The sequence below is a fragment of the Mugil cephalus genome, chromosome 16 (assembly GCF_022458985.1).
Source record: "Mugil cephalus isolate CIBA_MC_2020 chromosome 16, CIBA_Mcephalus_1.1, whole genome shotgun sequence".
Lineage (NCBI taxonomy): Eukaryota > Metazoa > Chordata > Actinopteri > Mugiliformes > Mugilidae > Mugil > Mugil cephalus.
In genome coordinates, this window is record NC_061785.1 from 1,109,816 (window position 1) to 1,124,623 (window position 14,808).

Genomic DNA, 14,808 nt, shown 5'->3' on the forward strand with positions numbered 1-14,808 from the left:
TGTGAACGATGAACTGAACTCAGTTTGTGTGAGGACATGGACCAAAAAACCTGAACCGACCTTTACAAGAAACCCACTGAAACAATGAGCGAGTAGCGTCAGTCGTGACTAGAACTAGTCTGAGTCATCGGCTCATTACTGAGACCCCCCCCCCCCCTCCCTCCCTCTCTCCCTCCCTCTCTCCCTCCCTCCTCCCTCCCTCACCCCCTCCCTCCCTCCCTCCCTCCCTCCCTCCCTCCTCCTCTGGTACAACATCATCTCCTTCATCAGACTGGAGGAACTCTCTCCAGATTTATTGATCCGTCTTGTCAGCGTGAGGGGAAACACTCCCAGTCAGCAGCTTAGAACCCACAACCTTCACACTGGGCCGCTAACGGCTGCTAGCGGCTGCTAGCGGCCGCTAACGGCTGCTAACGGCTGCTAGCGGCCGCTAACGGCTGCTAACGGCTGCTAGCGGCCGCTAACGGCTGCTAGCAGCTGCTAACGCGCCCTCGGAGCAGAACATTCTTGTCTCTGCCTGGTTCAGGTGAACAGGTTTATGTAACACGCTGTCAGAGATCTGTGCACAAACAATATGAATCAGTTCAGTTTGTGCTATTTATAATTTTTTGTGTCGAGTCTCAGCCTTTGTGTAGAGAGTCGTGTTTAATGGTAAGGACAGAATATGTCTCAATAAAAACCCCTAATGACGCCTCAGGGCTGAGACTGTGTTCGATGTTTGGGTTCATTAGATTTAGTTATTGTGACACGTGGACATTTTCCACAGAAACACAGGATCGATTGTGGTTTATGATAAAAACAGGAACCAAACGCTGAATTTGGCTTCGTGCTCTTTCTGATGCATGGTTTTATAAAGACCCTGATACCTGGAGGAGGATTCACTCTGTCCTGGAACATCAGCGTGACTCAGACTGTGTGAGATCAGATCAAGGCTTTAAGAAGACAATGAAACTAAAGACATAAATACATTTAATTAAGTTTGAATTAGTGGCACATTGTAGGTCTTCGTCCTTTGACTCTGTTAAAGTGAGTTTGATGTGAGGACACGAAGCTCTGGGCTCAGACCAACGTTACTCATTGTTAAATTTACACTTGAGTCATTTTCCTGACAGTAACACTGACGTGAAGAACTGACACTTTGTGACACTTTAACAGGACGAAGACGCAGCAGCAGGTACTCGACCACTTTGACTTTCACTTCTGTTATTTCTTCCTGCTCGTCTCTAAGAGAATAAAAAACCCAGTTCCTATTTAAACGTTCCTTTAGGAGGTTTGTAAGGAACACAGTGATGTTTCATTTCTCTGTTCTACTTTCTGAGTCCAGTCTGTAGGAGACTTTGTCCGAAACATCTTTCAGACACAAAATGCTCCAAGGTTTGTTTTCAGGTTCATATTTGAATGTAGAGGATTAATCTTTGATGGAGGAACCAATGAAGAGTTAATACCTGTCGTATCGTCCACTAGTCTCCGTAGACTGTAAATAAATAGGAACAGCTCCTCTACAGCAAAGCCAGAGCAAGTAGAGCTCCCCCTGGTGGCTGGAGGCTGCAGCATAGGTCATAAGCTCCACCCCCTCCATGTTAGTGGGCGGGATTTAGGCCAAAATAAAACACTAAAATACAAAATGTCATTTCATCTTACGTAGTTAATATAAAGTTGATGGATGTGCCACGTTTTTGGATTAGTTTAGTTTTAGTTCATTAATTGACGCTATAGAAACAGGATGTGACGTAACGGCGACCACCAGTTGCCATGCCAACCGCTCTATAAAAAGTTCCCGTGGGACTATTTTTAAAAATAAGTTCAGTGTATAATCCAACATTTCCTTGTAGCTGGTGGAGGTGGAGCCTGGAGGAAGTGTGGGCGGGGCATCATGAGTCTGGAGGGAGTGTGGGCGGGGCTTCATGAGTCTGGAGGACGTGTGGGCGGGGCTTCATGAGTCTGGACGAAGTGTGGGTGGGGCATCATGAGGAAGTGTGGGCGGGGCATCATGAGTCTGGAGGGAGTGTGGGCGGGGCTTCATGAGTCTGGACGAAGTGTGGGCGGGGCATCATGAGTCTGGACGAAGTGTGGGCGGGGCATCATGAGTCTGGAGGGAGTGTGGGCGGGGCATCATGAGTCTGGACGAAGTGTGGGCGGGGCATCATGAGTCTGGACGAAGTGTGGGTGGGGCATCATGAGGAAGTGTGGGCGCTGCTACCGCTTTGATTCTTTGATTTTCATAATTGGTGATTAAGAGATAATTCAGATTGATTTGCTGTCGTTTATGAGACTCGTTAGTCAGTTTAATGGGAAATAAACCAAAAGAACCAACATCATCTTGTTTCTGACCAACATGTCGATGAAGCCAGTGACGTGATGAGCTGTTGATGCTCTTATTTTTCTGTTTTTGACATCGCATCATCTGAGACGTCTGCAGAGTTTTAACTAGACGATGCAAGTTTATTTTAAAAAGCATTTTATGGATCTTTTAGGTTGAGATGGATTTGACTGATGGAATCGTTTTGCAGAGGTTTGCAGGGTGATTGTTGTGTGATTGTTGTGTGATTGTTGTGTGATCCAGTGGATGTGAAGCAGACAGGAAGCTGATGTTCTGCTGTGGAGCCTCTAAAGGTCAAAGTTAACCTGATAGAACCTTTATCGGAGCGTAAACGCTCTCAGACTCTCAGGGTAGCACAGCATCTCTGTGATTGATGCCAGTCATTTCCTGGCTGTCGCACACTCTGAGGAGAACTCCCCCACACTCACAAACTCATGATCCGCTCCTCAGAGTCCAGTAAAGTTACTCTGTGCTGCAGCATCGTGACTTCACACGGTGGGAGGATTTTTCTGCAGAGTTTCACGCACAACTTTTATTTTGCAAATCAGAGGCTGGACTCAAAAAGCTCACATGTTCTCCAAAGGTTCTAGTGAAACAGAACCAGGTCCACTCTCCATCTGGACATTAGGATCAAACCAAAGAACCCAAAGTTCCTCCAGGAGGCAACGTTCACACAATTCAACCTTTGGACATTTTATTTAGCTACATGCTACATATAAGTGCTAAGCTAACAGTCACCAAGGCTACATGTTACATATCAATGCTAAGCTAACAGCCACCAAGGCTACATGTTACATTGCAATGCTAAGCTAACAGCCACCAAGGCTATATGTTACATATCAATGCTAAGCTAACAGCCACCAAGGCTACATGCTATATAGAAATGCTAAGCTAACAGCCACCAAGGCTACATGCTACATAGCAATGCTAAGATAACAGCCACCAAGGCTACATGCTACACAGCATTGCTAAGCTAACAGCCACCGAGGCTACATGCTACATTGCAATGCTAAGCTAACAGCCACCAAGGCTACATGCTACATAGCAATGCTAAGATAACAGCCACCAAGGCTAAATGCTACATATCAATGCTAAGCTAACAGCCACCAAGGCTACATGCTACATATCAATGCTAAGATAACAGCCACCAAGGCTACATGCTACATATCAATGCTAAGATAACAGCCACCAAGGCTACATGCTACATAGCAATGCTAAGATAACAGCCACCAAGGCTAAATGCTACATATCAATGCTAAGCTAACAGCCACCAAGGCTACATGCTACATATCAATGCTAAGATAACAGCCACCAAGGCTACATGCTACATAGCAATGCTAAGATAACAGCCACCAAGGCTACATGCTACATAGCAATGCTAAGATAACAGCCACCAAGGCTAAATGCTACATATCAATGCTAAGCTAACAGCCACCAAGGCTACATGCTACATATCAATGCTAAGATAACAGCCACCAAGGCTACATGCTACATAGCAATGCTAAGATAACAGCCACCAAGGCTACATGCTACATAGCAATGCTAAGATAACAGCCACCAAGGCTACATGGTCTAGAAACATGAAATATACGTAATAAATCAAACAGGAAACTAAAGCCTAGAGATCAGATGTAGAAAAACCTCCAGGTTTTAATGTCTGACCACATTCCTGGAAATGTTAAAGGCTATAAGTTTAAATGCATCTGGAGCTGCCAGAGCGTCTATAGGGTTTTTATAAACCCCCCCCACCCCCACCACCTCCTCATCTCTTCTTCACCTGTTGGTCTTCAGTGGGAACCATGGAAACAAGCAGCTGGCAGCCAATGAGCAGCAGGATGCTGCCACATTAATTGTTGTTTGTCAAAACACTGTTGTGTTTGTTGTTTTCTCCTCTCTTTCCTTCCGTAGTTGTCGTCTGCAGCATGAAAACACGACACTTTTATCTTCATGTGTTGCTGCAGAGCTGCGAACACGATGTTCAGGAGATTAAACATCTGCACAAAAGCCTCAGCATTGACCTTTAACCTGTGAAACCATTCAAACATTTTACTCAACACAGCACAAAGACTCATGGCCTCTACACGAAGGAACAGGCGCTACAGTTAGCATGGAGGCTAAGGGGTGCTACAGTTAGCATGGAGGCTAAGGGGTGCTACAGTTAGCATGGAGGCTAAGACGCTAAGGGGCGCTACTGTTAGCTTGGAGGCTAAGACGCTAAGGGGCGCTACTGTTAGCTTGGAGGCTAAGATGCTAAGGGGCGCTACTGTAAGCATGGAGGCTAAGACGGTAAGGAGCGCTACTGTTAGCATGGTGGCTAAGACGCTTAGGGGAGCTACAGTTAGCATGGAGGCTAAGACGCTAAGGAGCGCTACTGTTAGCATGGAGGCTGGGACGCTAAGAGGAGCTACTGTTAGCATGGAGGCTAGGATGCTAAGAGGAGCTCCTGGTAGCGTGGAGGCTAAGAAGCTAAGAGGGGGTACTGTTAGCATGGAGGCTAGGAAGCTAAGAGGGGGTACTGTTAGCATGGAGGCTAGGAAGCTAAGAGGAGATACTTTTAGCATGGAGGCTAGGAAGCTAAGAGGGGGTACTGTTAGCATGGAGGCTAGGACGGTAAGAGGAGCTACTGTTAGCATGGAGGCTAGGAAGCTACAAGGAGCTACTGTTAGCATGGAGGCTAAGAAGCTAAGAGGAGGTACTGTTAGCATGGAGGCTAGGAAGCTACAAGGAGCTACTGTTAGCATGGAGGCTAAGAAGCTAAAAGGAGCTACCGTTAGCATGGAGGCTAGGATGCTAATAGGAGCTACTGTTAGCATAGAGGCTAGTACGCTAAGAGGAGCTACTGTTAGCATAGAGGCTAGGACGCTAAGAGGAGCTACTGTTAGCATAGATGCTCACATTTACATTCAGTTAATGTTTTGTTAACATTCAGGAAATAATCAGTGAATATTGTGTAAATAAGTAAACAAACAGTATTTTGTAAAGAAATAAGTAAATGTTTATTAAACATGTGGTAAATTATTTTGTAAACATTCAGTTAATATTTTGGTAAATATTGTGTTGAACTTCTATAAATCCTCTGCAGGTTCAGTTATTTCAGTTTTGTTTCGTGCTGCTGAATGAATGAATTAACTTATTAGCTAATTAATTAATTAACTAATTAATTAACTAATTAATGAATTAACTAATTAACCGAGGCTCTTAAAGAATTTATTTCCTACTCATAAAAACAACCATTTGAAGATGCATCAGTTTGCAGCTATTTTAATCATCAAAAGCCAAATGTGAGATGTCAGTGTTTCTGTTTCAGTCAAAATAAAAAATGAAATTAAATCAAAGACTAAAAGTCAAATTAAATTGAAAACAGAGAATCTGATTATTTCATTGTTTCATTTGATTCTGTATTTTTCTTTATGGTGTTTCCTCCTTTTCTTGTCATTTTTTGCTGCAGCGTCTGTAAATTTCTTCTCCTGTTCCTGCGTCTCCCTCCCCCCCCCCCCTCTCCTCCTCTCTCCTCCCTCCCCCCCCCCTCCTCCTCTCTCCTCCCTCCTCCCTCCTCTCTCCTCTCTCCTCCCCCCTCCTCTCTCCTCCTCTCTCCTCTCTCCTCTCTCCTCCCTCCTCTCTCCTCCCTCCTCCCTCCTCTCCCCCTTCCTCTCTCCTCTCTCCTCTCCCCTTTTTCCCTCACCTTTACCCCCCCTCCCATGTTATCCTCTCCCCCTTTGTATTCTTCCTTTTAACCAAGCCTGCCCTCTCCTTCTCGACTCTTTATCTTTCCTATCTCCTTTCCCTCCCACCACTCTTTCACTTTTTCTCCCCCCTCCCTGTCTCCCTCCTCCCTCCCTCCCTCCTCCCTCCGTGGAGAGCGCCTCCTCTCGTAGATGCCGATGCGTCGGCCGGGTGAACAGGTGTCTGTAGAGCTCCAGAGAGGAGCAGAGAGGAGACGTCCTCCCCCAGGACCGAGCATTTCTAGCAGGGGGCAGCCGGAGCCCCCCAGGCCCCGTCCTGTCCTCTGTCCTCTGTCCTCTGTCCTCTGTCCTCCTGGAGATGATCCGGAGAGAGGAGAGAGGAGGCTGAACCCAGCGTAGAGGCTCTGACTCGGGGGTAGATGCTCGTTAACTGGAGCCTTTAGAGACGAAGAAGAACCGTTTAGTTTAGTTTGATCTGAAACAAACTTCTGATCTGAGCGGGTGCGTGGAAAAACAATCTCATCTTTTCAAATTTTGCCGCAGTCCGTCCCTCGTCTTCTTCGTCTCAGGATTTGGACGGAACACTTTGTTTTTTCTGAGTGGAATGAACTTTCTCCTCCTTCTTCTGTTTGTGGACCTGTTTCCTGCGGCTGGTTCTGACCCGTCTCCCTCCCTCTGTCTCCAGGTCGGACAGTAAGATCTCTCGCTTGGCTCAGAGGTGGCACCAGAAGCCGGGGGGTGATGCTCTGATCAAAGACCTGAAGCCCCTGTACCACGCGGGACCCCCCCGATCCTCTCTGAGCCTGGACAGGTGAGCACATCACGCTTTCATGGACATAAATCTGAAATAAAACCTGCCAGAGTTCAGCACAAACTCCACAGGCTGAGCCACAAATGTGTCAGAAAAACATGTCTTCATGTGATACATGACTCCTTAGGGACATCAGTAAACTACGTCTCCCATGATGCACCTGGGACACCTGAAGCTGTTTTATTCTGGATGATTTCTGATGTAACTTTATGGTGAAAGGCTTGGATGAAGCTGCAGCTCTGAGAGGCTTCTTCACCATAGCAACCGCAGCTGAGGCTTATGGGTGTTGTAGTGTTTAGAGAGTGAAGGGTCAGTGTAGTTCTGCTGCATTAGCTTCAGCAACATCAACTCCGCACAACAGTTTGTAGCCTAGCCTCACAGCTAATAGTAGCTCTACTTAGCTTCCCAGCTAATAGTAGCTTTCCTTAGCCTCCCAGCTTATAGTAGCTCTTACTAGCGCCCCAGCTAACAGTAGCTTTTCCTAGCCTCCCAGCTAATAGTAGCTATCCTTAGCTTCCCGGCTAATAGTAGTGCTTCCTAGCTTCACAGCTAATATTAGTTCTCCCTAGCCTCCAAGCTAACGGTAGTTCTTCTTGGCCTCCCAGCTAGTAGTAGCTTTTCCTAGCTTCCCAGCTAATACTAGCTCTTCCTAGCCTCCCAGCTACAAGTAGTTCCCCCCAGCCTCCTAGCTTCCCAGCTAATAGTAGCTCTTACTAGCACCCCGAATACTAGGAGCTCTTACTATCTTCCCAGCTAATACTAGCTCTTCCTAGCCTCTCAGCTGCAGTAGATCTTCCTAGCCTCCCAGCTACAAGAAGTTCCCCCTAGCCTCCTAGCTTTCTTGCTAATAGTAGCTCCCTCTAGCCTCCTAGCCTCCCAGCTACAAGTAGCTCCCCAAGCCTCCTAGCTTCCTAGCTAATAGTAGTTCCCCCTGCCTCCTAGCTTCCTAGCTAATAGTAGCTCCCCCAGCCTCCTAGCTTCCTAGCTAATAGTAGTTCCCCTAGCCTCCTAGCTTCCTAGCTAATAGTAGCTCTTCCTTGCCTCCTAGTTCTAGGACCTGGAGGAACCTAAGTCTCATCTCTTTGCTGCTTCTTTATGTTTTTTCCCAAACCAGTTTGTAGGATTCTTGTATATTATATTATAGATATAAACTATTATATTATAGGTCGTATATTCTCACCCTCATCAACCACTAACCAGATGTTAACTTTAACGAGATGTAAGATAATATCTAAAAATACGATGACATGAAGCGGAACAGTGGAATCAGATGAAATCACAGGGAACTCTAAAGATGTTGAGGCTATTTTTATTCCAGTGTCTTGAGGTCAACAGGTGTCTTCTCATTAGTTGTTCTTTAAAGGTCAACACCGTCGTGCTCATTGATTTCTAAACTGATCATGAGGTCTGACATTTACTCTTCACAGACCAGTAGTAATGGAGCACGATATTTCCAGCTGCAGAACATTTATCCACCAAGTTTTCTTTGTTTCTGTGCTCATTGGTTTATTAAATGAGGATTCAGGACAATGAGTTTGTAAAAATGGGTTTGTGATGGAAGTGCTACTGTTAGCTGAGAGGCTAGGAAGAGCTGCTGTTAGCTGAGAGGCTAGGAAGAGCTGCTGTTAGCTGAGAGGCTAGAAAGAGCTGCTGTTAGCTGAGAGAGGACTTGATGAGGAAAGAGCTACTGTTAGCTGAGGGCTAGGAAGTGCACTTTAGCTAGTAGGATGCTACTGTTAGCTGAGAGGCTAGAAAGTGCTACTGTTAGCTGAGAGGCTAGGAAGTGCTACTGTTAGCTGAGAGGCTAGGAAGAGCTACTGTTAGCTGAGAGGCTAGGAAGTGCTACTATTAGCTGAGAGGCTAGGAAGCGCTACTATTAGCTGGGAGGCTAGGAGGAGCTACTGTTAGCTGAGAGGCTAGGAAGTGCTGCTGTTAGCTGAGAGGCTAGGATGTGCTACTGTTAGCTGAGAGGCTAGGAAGTGCTACTACTACAGCAGTACCAATTAAAACTTCAGTTTTTAACTCTTTCTATTCCATTATCTGTCGTCAACGACAACCTGATGAATGTGAATCGTACTTTACTAAACTCAAACATTCCAAAGGGTGGAGAAAAATAAACTTCTGTTGCTAATGTCCATAGGACAGAGTCACATCCACAGACTGAATCGTAGAATCTGATCTATGAGACTGAAGAGAAATAAATAGTAGATCTACTTTAAAACCATCGTTGCTCTTCATCCATGTGGTATTAACCAGGTAAAATGGCTCCTGCTCCATCCAATCATTCAGTGTTTGGAGAATATCTGGAAACTCTTTGCTCTGAGAACATTTAGGAACACGACCTCTGTGTGTTTGCTGCGTCTTGATGAGAGGTTAAGAAGCTTGTGGTGTTTTTTTATTCTCTATTTGCTGCTGATTGGACTCAAGACGTTCCACAGGAACCTAAGCATCACTGCAGGAACTCTGTTGAATTATTTGAAGAGTGGATCCACTGAGAGGACGCTGACGTTTTGCCTGAATAGAAAAGTGTAGCTGGACCCTTTAGAGCTGGTTCTCTGGTCTGTTATTAGTTTCTGGGAGGCTGAAGCTGTTGGTGCGTGTTTGAAACCTCCTGCAGGAGCTTTTTGTGCGTCGTGTCATTTCAGTGACAGGTGGAACTGGTCTGATGTGGAGTCAGAGCTGCAGGCGACAGGAGGTCGATTAGACGCCCGGTGAAAAACTGGAGCAATTTCCTCTGACATGTAGGTTGAAGCAGTTTCCAGCCGAGTCCCTGACGACGATGTGAAGGATTTCACCACATACAACCTCTCATCTGCTGTTACTGCAGCTCATTCAGAGATGTTTGCTTCCAGACGTCCACGGTCTCTTTGTCTTTTTAAACCCTGACGCTGCGCTCAGAGGTGGAGCTTCTGTCCTGATCTGGATCCAAGATTTATTAGTTATTATTATTAATAGGTATTAGTTTGGCCTCTTTGAGGAGATGAACGTCTCCTTCAGCTTCTCTGGGTCATATCATCAGGTTTTATTTAAAGTTTGACAGAATAATGAGGAGCTTCCTAATCAGAGATGAACCACTGACTCTTTTCTTCATCTCTGAGCTGAGAATCTCTCCAGGTCTGAATATTTCTGACACAATCATGATTAACCCTGATCAAACATATGTGTAAATAACTGGAGACATGGTGCCGAGCTCCATCCTGACCCACATTTACCTACTGAGGAAGTCTTTTCATTAGTGCTGTCTCTGATGGATCTGTACCTGGACCAGAACCAGGGACACATGATCCAGATTTAGAACCAGGTGTAAAGAAGGAAGTTAGATGTGGAGGTGAACCAAGCTTCATCTCTAAAACTACAACCTACATCAGAAGTGTAGATTCAGGATCAAGTCTTTAGGATCAAAGAAGATTTAAAAAGCTTCACGAGCTGAAACTGTGTTTAATCGTCTTCATTGTCTCTGTTCAAGGTGACGTGATTATAAATATACTTCAGCTCAGACACATTCAGCCATGTTCATCAAAAAATAAATATATAAAGAGTGAGTGTCAGCAAATAAATAATTAACACGATTAGAATGTTTCATGGACGAAGGAAGGTTTTTATTTCTTAACTCAGCCAGAAAGAAGGAAGGAAGGAAGGAAGGAGATAAAGGAAGGAAGGAGATAAAGGAAGGAAGGAGATGAAGGAAGGAAGGATGGAGATAAAGGAAGGAAGGAAGGAAGGAGATAAAGGAAGGAAGGAAGGAAGGAAGGAAGGAGATAAAGGAAGGATGGAAGGAAGGAAGGAAGGAAGGAAGGAGATAAAGGAAGGAAGGAAGGAAGGAAGGAATGGAGAAGGAAGGAAGAAGGAAGGAAAGGAGGAAGAAGGAAGGAGAAAGGAAGGAAGAAGGAAGGAAGGAAGGAAGGAAGGAAGGAAATCAAGGAAGGAAGGAAGAAAGGGAAAGAGGAAGGAGATAAAGGAGGAAGGAAGGAAGGAAGGAAGGAAGGAGGATATGAAGGAAGGAAGGAAGGATGGAGATAAAGGAAGGAAGGAGATAAAGGAAGGAAGGAGATAAAGGAAGGAAGGAAGGAAGGAAGGAGATAAAGGAAGGAAGGAAGGAGATAAAGGAAGGAAGGAAGGAAGGAAGGAAGGAAGGAGATAAAGGAAGGAAGGAAGGAAGGAAGGAAGGAAGGAAGGAAGAGGGAAGAGGGAGAGGAGGAGGAGATAAAGGAAGGAAGGAAGGAAGGAAAGGAAGGAAGGAAGGAAGGAAGGAGATAAAGGAAGGAAGGAAGGAAGGAGAGATCACATGGGTTGTAGACCAGCTCCACATGTGGACTGACTCCAGATCCGTGTTCACACCTGGACTCTAACTCCAGACTCCAGATCAGTGAGGTGAGTTTCTAACTTCTGGCTTCGTCCCCACAGACGTTTTCCAGGTGTCATGACCCAACAAATGCAGAACCTGCAGTTGTCCCAGACCAGGAAGTGCCCCGGTGGGCCGGCCTCGCCCAGCGCCGCCAAGCGCCTCTACAGGAACCTGTCGGAGAAGCTGCGAGGCAGCACGTCCTCGTTTGAAGACGCCTACTTCTTCGGCAAATCGGACCGCCTCCGCAAAGCCTCGGTGAGTCAGTGGAGCAGCGGTGCTGAGCTCGTCCTGGTTTCACCGGGTCTGGGAACAGCCTCGTCTGACTCCCGTCGGCCGGAGACGAGGCTTCGCCGCCTCGGCTCCTCATCGTCACGTCGGCCCTGTGAAACATTTGGTGTCTGGTGATGGTGGTGAATGTGTCGGGTGTCACAGGCCCCAGAGAAAGAGAGGGAGGAACATGGTCTGATGACATTTACAGAGCAGACGGGTGAGGAGGGTGAGGAGGGTGAGGAGGGTGAGGAGGAAACAAAGGATCAGACGTCAACTCAACATCCAGGATCATCATCAGGAACAAGATTAAAACTAATAAAATAAAATGAGTCGGGTTCAATGAGAAGTTGTGTCCGAACCTTTGACTGTTAGTGTATAGGCTCATATTTGATCCTCTGTGTATATATTATACTATATATGTATATCATACTCGCTGTTTACCTGTATTTACCTGTGTTACCAGCTGATTCTGCCGTTGCTTGTGTTAATGGACGGATAAACAGCTGATTCTGCTGTTGCTTGTGTTAATGGACGGATAAACAGCTGATTCTGCTGTTGCTTGTGTTAATGGACGGATAAACAGCTGGAGGCGGCGTTGGCTGAGTGAAGTTCTGGTTGTTCCTTGCAGACGATGCAGGGCAGCGACTGCATCTTTGAGGCGGTGGAGCAGCAGGACCTGGACGCCGTGCAGATCCTCCTCTACCAGTTCTCAGCCGAGGAGCTGGACCTGAACACCCCCAACAGCCAGGGCCTGACGCCGCTCGACATCGCCATCATGACCAACAACACGCCCATCGCCAAACTGCTGCTGAAGGCCGGCGGCCAGGAGAGTCCGCACTGTGAGTACGGAGTCTACAGGGGGCGCTGCACCCGCAATAACACCTGCTGCATCAACGTTTCATCACATACAGACACAGCTGACAAACGGGACAATGTGGGGACCTTCAGAGTCACATGATTCTACGTCAACTACCCACCACATGGAGACTGGACTCATAGAGTCTGAACCCTGTGTCTCCGTCTAGTGGTCGAATGGTGCTACTACAGATAATACACAGCACAGCCATCTAGTGGTGGAAGTTAGCTTAGCATTACTATGTAGCATGTAGCCTTGGTGGCTGGTAGCTTAGCATTGCTATGCAGCATGTAGCCTTGTTGGCTGTTAGCTTAGCATTGCTATGCAGCATGTAGCCTTGGTGGCTGTTAGCTCAGCATTGCTATGTAGCATGTAGCCTATATTGGCTGGTAGCTTAGCATTGCTATATAGCATGTAGCCTTGGTGGCTGGTAGCTTAGCATTGCTATGTAGCATGTAGCCTTGGTGGCTGTTAGCTTAGCATTGCTATGTAGCATGTAGCCTTGGTGGCTGGTAGCTCAGCATCGCTATGTAGCATGTAGCCTTGGTGGCTGGTAGCTTAGCATTGCTATGTAGCATGTAGCCTTGGTGGCTGGTAGCTTAGCATTGCTATGTAGAAGCAAAATGTCCAAAGGTTGAATTGTGTGAACGTTGCCTCCTGTAGTGAATCAGTAGCATTTTGGAGCCAGATTCACTTTAAGAGGTAAAAACACTTTGGTTCTTTGGTTTGATCCAGATGGAAACTGGACCTGGTTCTGTTTCACTAGACGAACACACTCAGCTCCTGCTGGTGAAAAGAACCAGAAAACTGATTTTATTCATGTTCATTGTCTCTGTTCAAGGTGACGTGATTATAATTATAGTTGAGCTCCAGCACATTCAGTGATGTTGATAAAAAAGAGAATATAAATATATAAATATATAAATATATAACGAGTGAGTGTCGGCCGATGAATAATGAACACGATTACAGTGATTCATGAAGCTCTAGTGATGCCAGGATGTTTAATGTGGGCGGAACTTCAGAAACATGGATGAACCAGTTAAAATAAGAACCTGTTGTTTCTGGTGCCTTTCCTTCCTTCCTTCCTTCCTTCCTTCCTTCCTTCCTTCCTTCCTTCCTTCCTTCCTTCCTTTTCCTTCCTTCCTTCCTTCCTTCCTTCCTTCCTTCCTTCCTTTCCTTCCTTCCTTCCTTCCTTCCTTCTTCCTTCCTTCTCCTTCCTTCCTTCCTTCCTCCTTCCTTCCTTCCGTCCTTCCTTCCTTCCTTCCTTCCTTCCTTCTTTCTTTCCGTCCTTCCTTCCTTCCTTCCTTCCTTCCTTCTTTCCTTCCATCCTTCCTTCCTTTCCTTCCGTCCTTCCTTCCTTCCTTCCGTCCTTCCTTCCTTCCTTCATACCTTCCATCCTTCCGTCCTTCCGTCCATCCTTCCTTCCTTCCTTCCTTCCTTCCTTCCTTCTCCTTCTTCTTCTTCCTGTCCTTCCTTCCTCTCCTTCCTTCCTCTTCCGTCTTCTTCCTTCTTCCTTCCTTCCTTCCTTCCTTCCTTCTTTCCGTCCTTCCTTCCTTCCTTCCTTCCTTCTTTCCTTCCATCCTTCCTTCCTTTCCTTCCATCCTTCCTTTCCTCCCTTCCTTCCTTCCTGTCTGATGTTGTGTCTCTTGCCTTGTAGTTGTGAGTGTGGAGAGTCGTGAGGCTCACCTGAGCTCCCTGGTGGTGGAGGCGGAGCTTCGTGCGTCCGACCTGGCGTCCCAGGCGCAGCGGGACGGTCTGTCCCTGGAGGCGTGTCACAAGGACAAGCAGCTGAGAGCGTGGGAGTGGAGGATCAAACTCTACAAACGCATGAGGACGGGCTTCCAGCACGCCCGTCAGTACCTCACCTGTCTCATTCACTCAAACACCTGCAGCCACCACACAGAGACCGGACCAACACGTAGACAAGGACACGACAAGGACACAACAAGGACACAACAAGGCCACAACAATCAATCAGAGTCTTCAACTGTCACAACTACATGATAGTTTATTATGAAGAGATTTAAACTGGGTTTGGATCATTGTTATTTATAGTTGTTGTTTACGTCCGTGCCCCTGCGCAGGTGTCCCGGAGACCCCGTCCATGGTCCGACTGAGCGTGAGCAGTAGCTCCACGTTGACCGTCACCTTCCAGGAGCCTCAGGGTCTGAACTCCACCGTGGTGACAAAGTTCAAAGGTCAGTCACCATCACTTCCTTATTTCCCTCCATTACTGGTACTGTTATTATAGTTACTGTAGTTATTTATGGGTTTTATTGGTTATTTATTGGTTTTATTGGTTATTATTTGGTTTTATTGGTTATTTATGGGTTTTATTGGTTATTATTTGGTTTTATTGGTTATTTATTGGTTTTCTTGGTTATTATTTGTGGCTCTTACATCTGTTTATGTGAGAGAACGGAAGGAAACAGGAAGTTGATCAGACTCAGCTGGAGGCTAAAAGCTCTGAGAAGGTTCATGTTTGTTTCATTGTTACAGGAGAAATATTGATCTGTAATG

The 14,808-nt window shown here is 46.3% G+C and overlaps 1 protein-coding gene across 4 annotated transcripts in view; it reads left to right on the forward strand.

Annotated features, from left to right (window-relative positions):
- Nucleotides 1-14,808, forward strand: part of ankfn1 (ankyrin repeat and fibronectin type III domain containing 1) — a 61,692-nt gene that overhangs the window by 27,198 nt on the left and 19,686 nt on the right. For 3 of the 4 annotated variants that reach the window (XM_047608999.1, XM_047608997.1, XM_047608998.1), the window contains exons 7-11: nucleotides 6,689-6,814; nucleotides 11,219-11,414; nucleotides 12,058-12,268; nucleotides 13,946-14,140; nucleotides 14,373-14,486. In XM_047608999.1, coding sequence (XP_047464955.1) covers nucleotides 6,689-6,814; nucleotides 11,219-11,414; nucleotides 12,058-12,268; nucleotides 13,946-14,140; nucleotides 14,373-14,486 — 842 coding nt within the window. Of the gene's footprint in view, nucleotides 1-6,203; nucleotides 6,505-6,688; nucleotides 6,815-11,218; nucleotides 11,415-12,057; nucleotides 12,269-13,945; nucleotides 14,141-14,372; nucleotides 14,487-14,808 lie in introns of those variants that run through there. The other variant, XM_047609000.1, reaches the window with a different exon arrangement.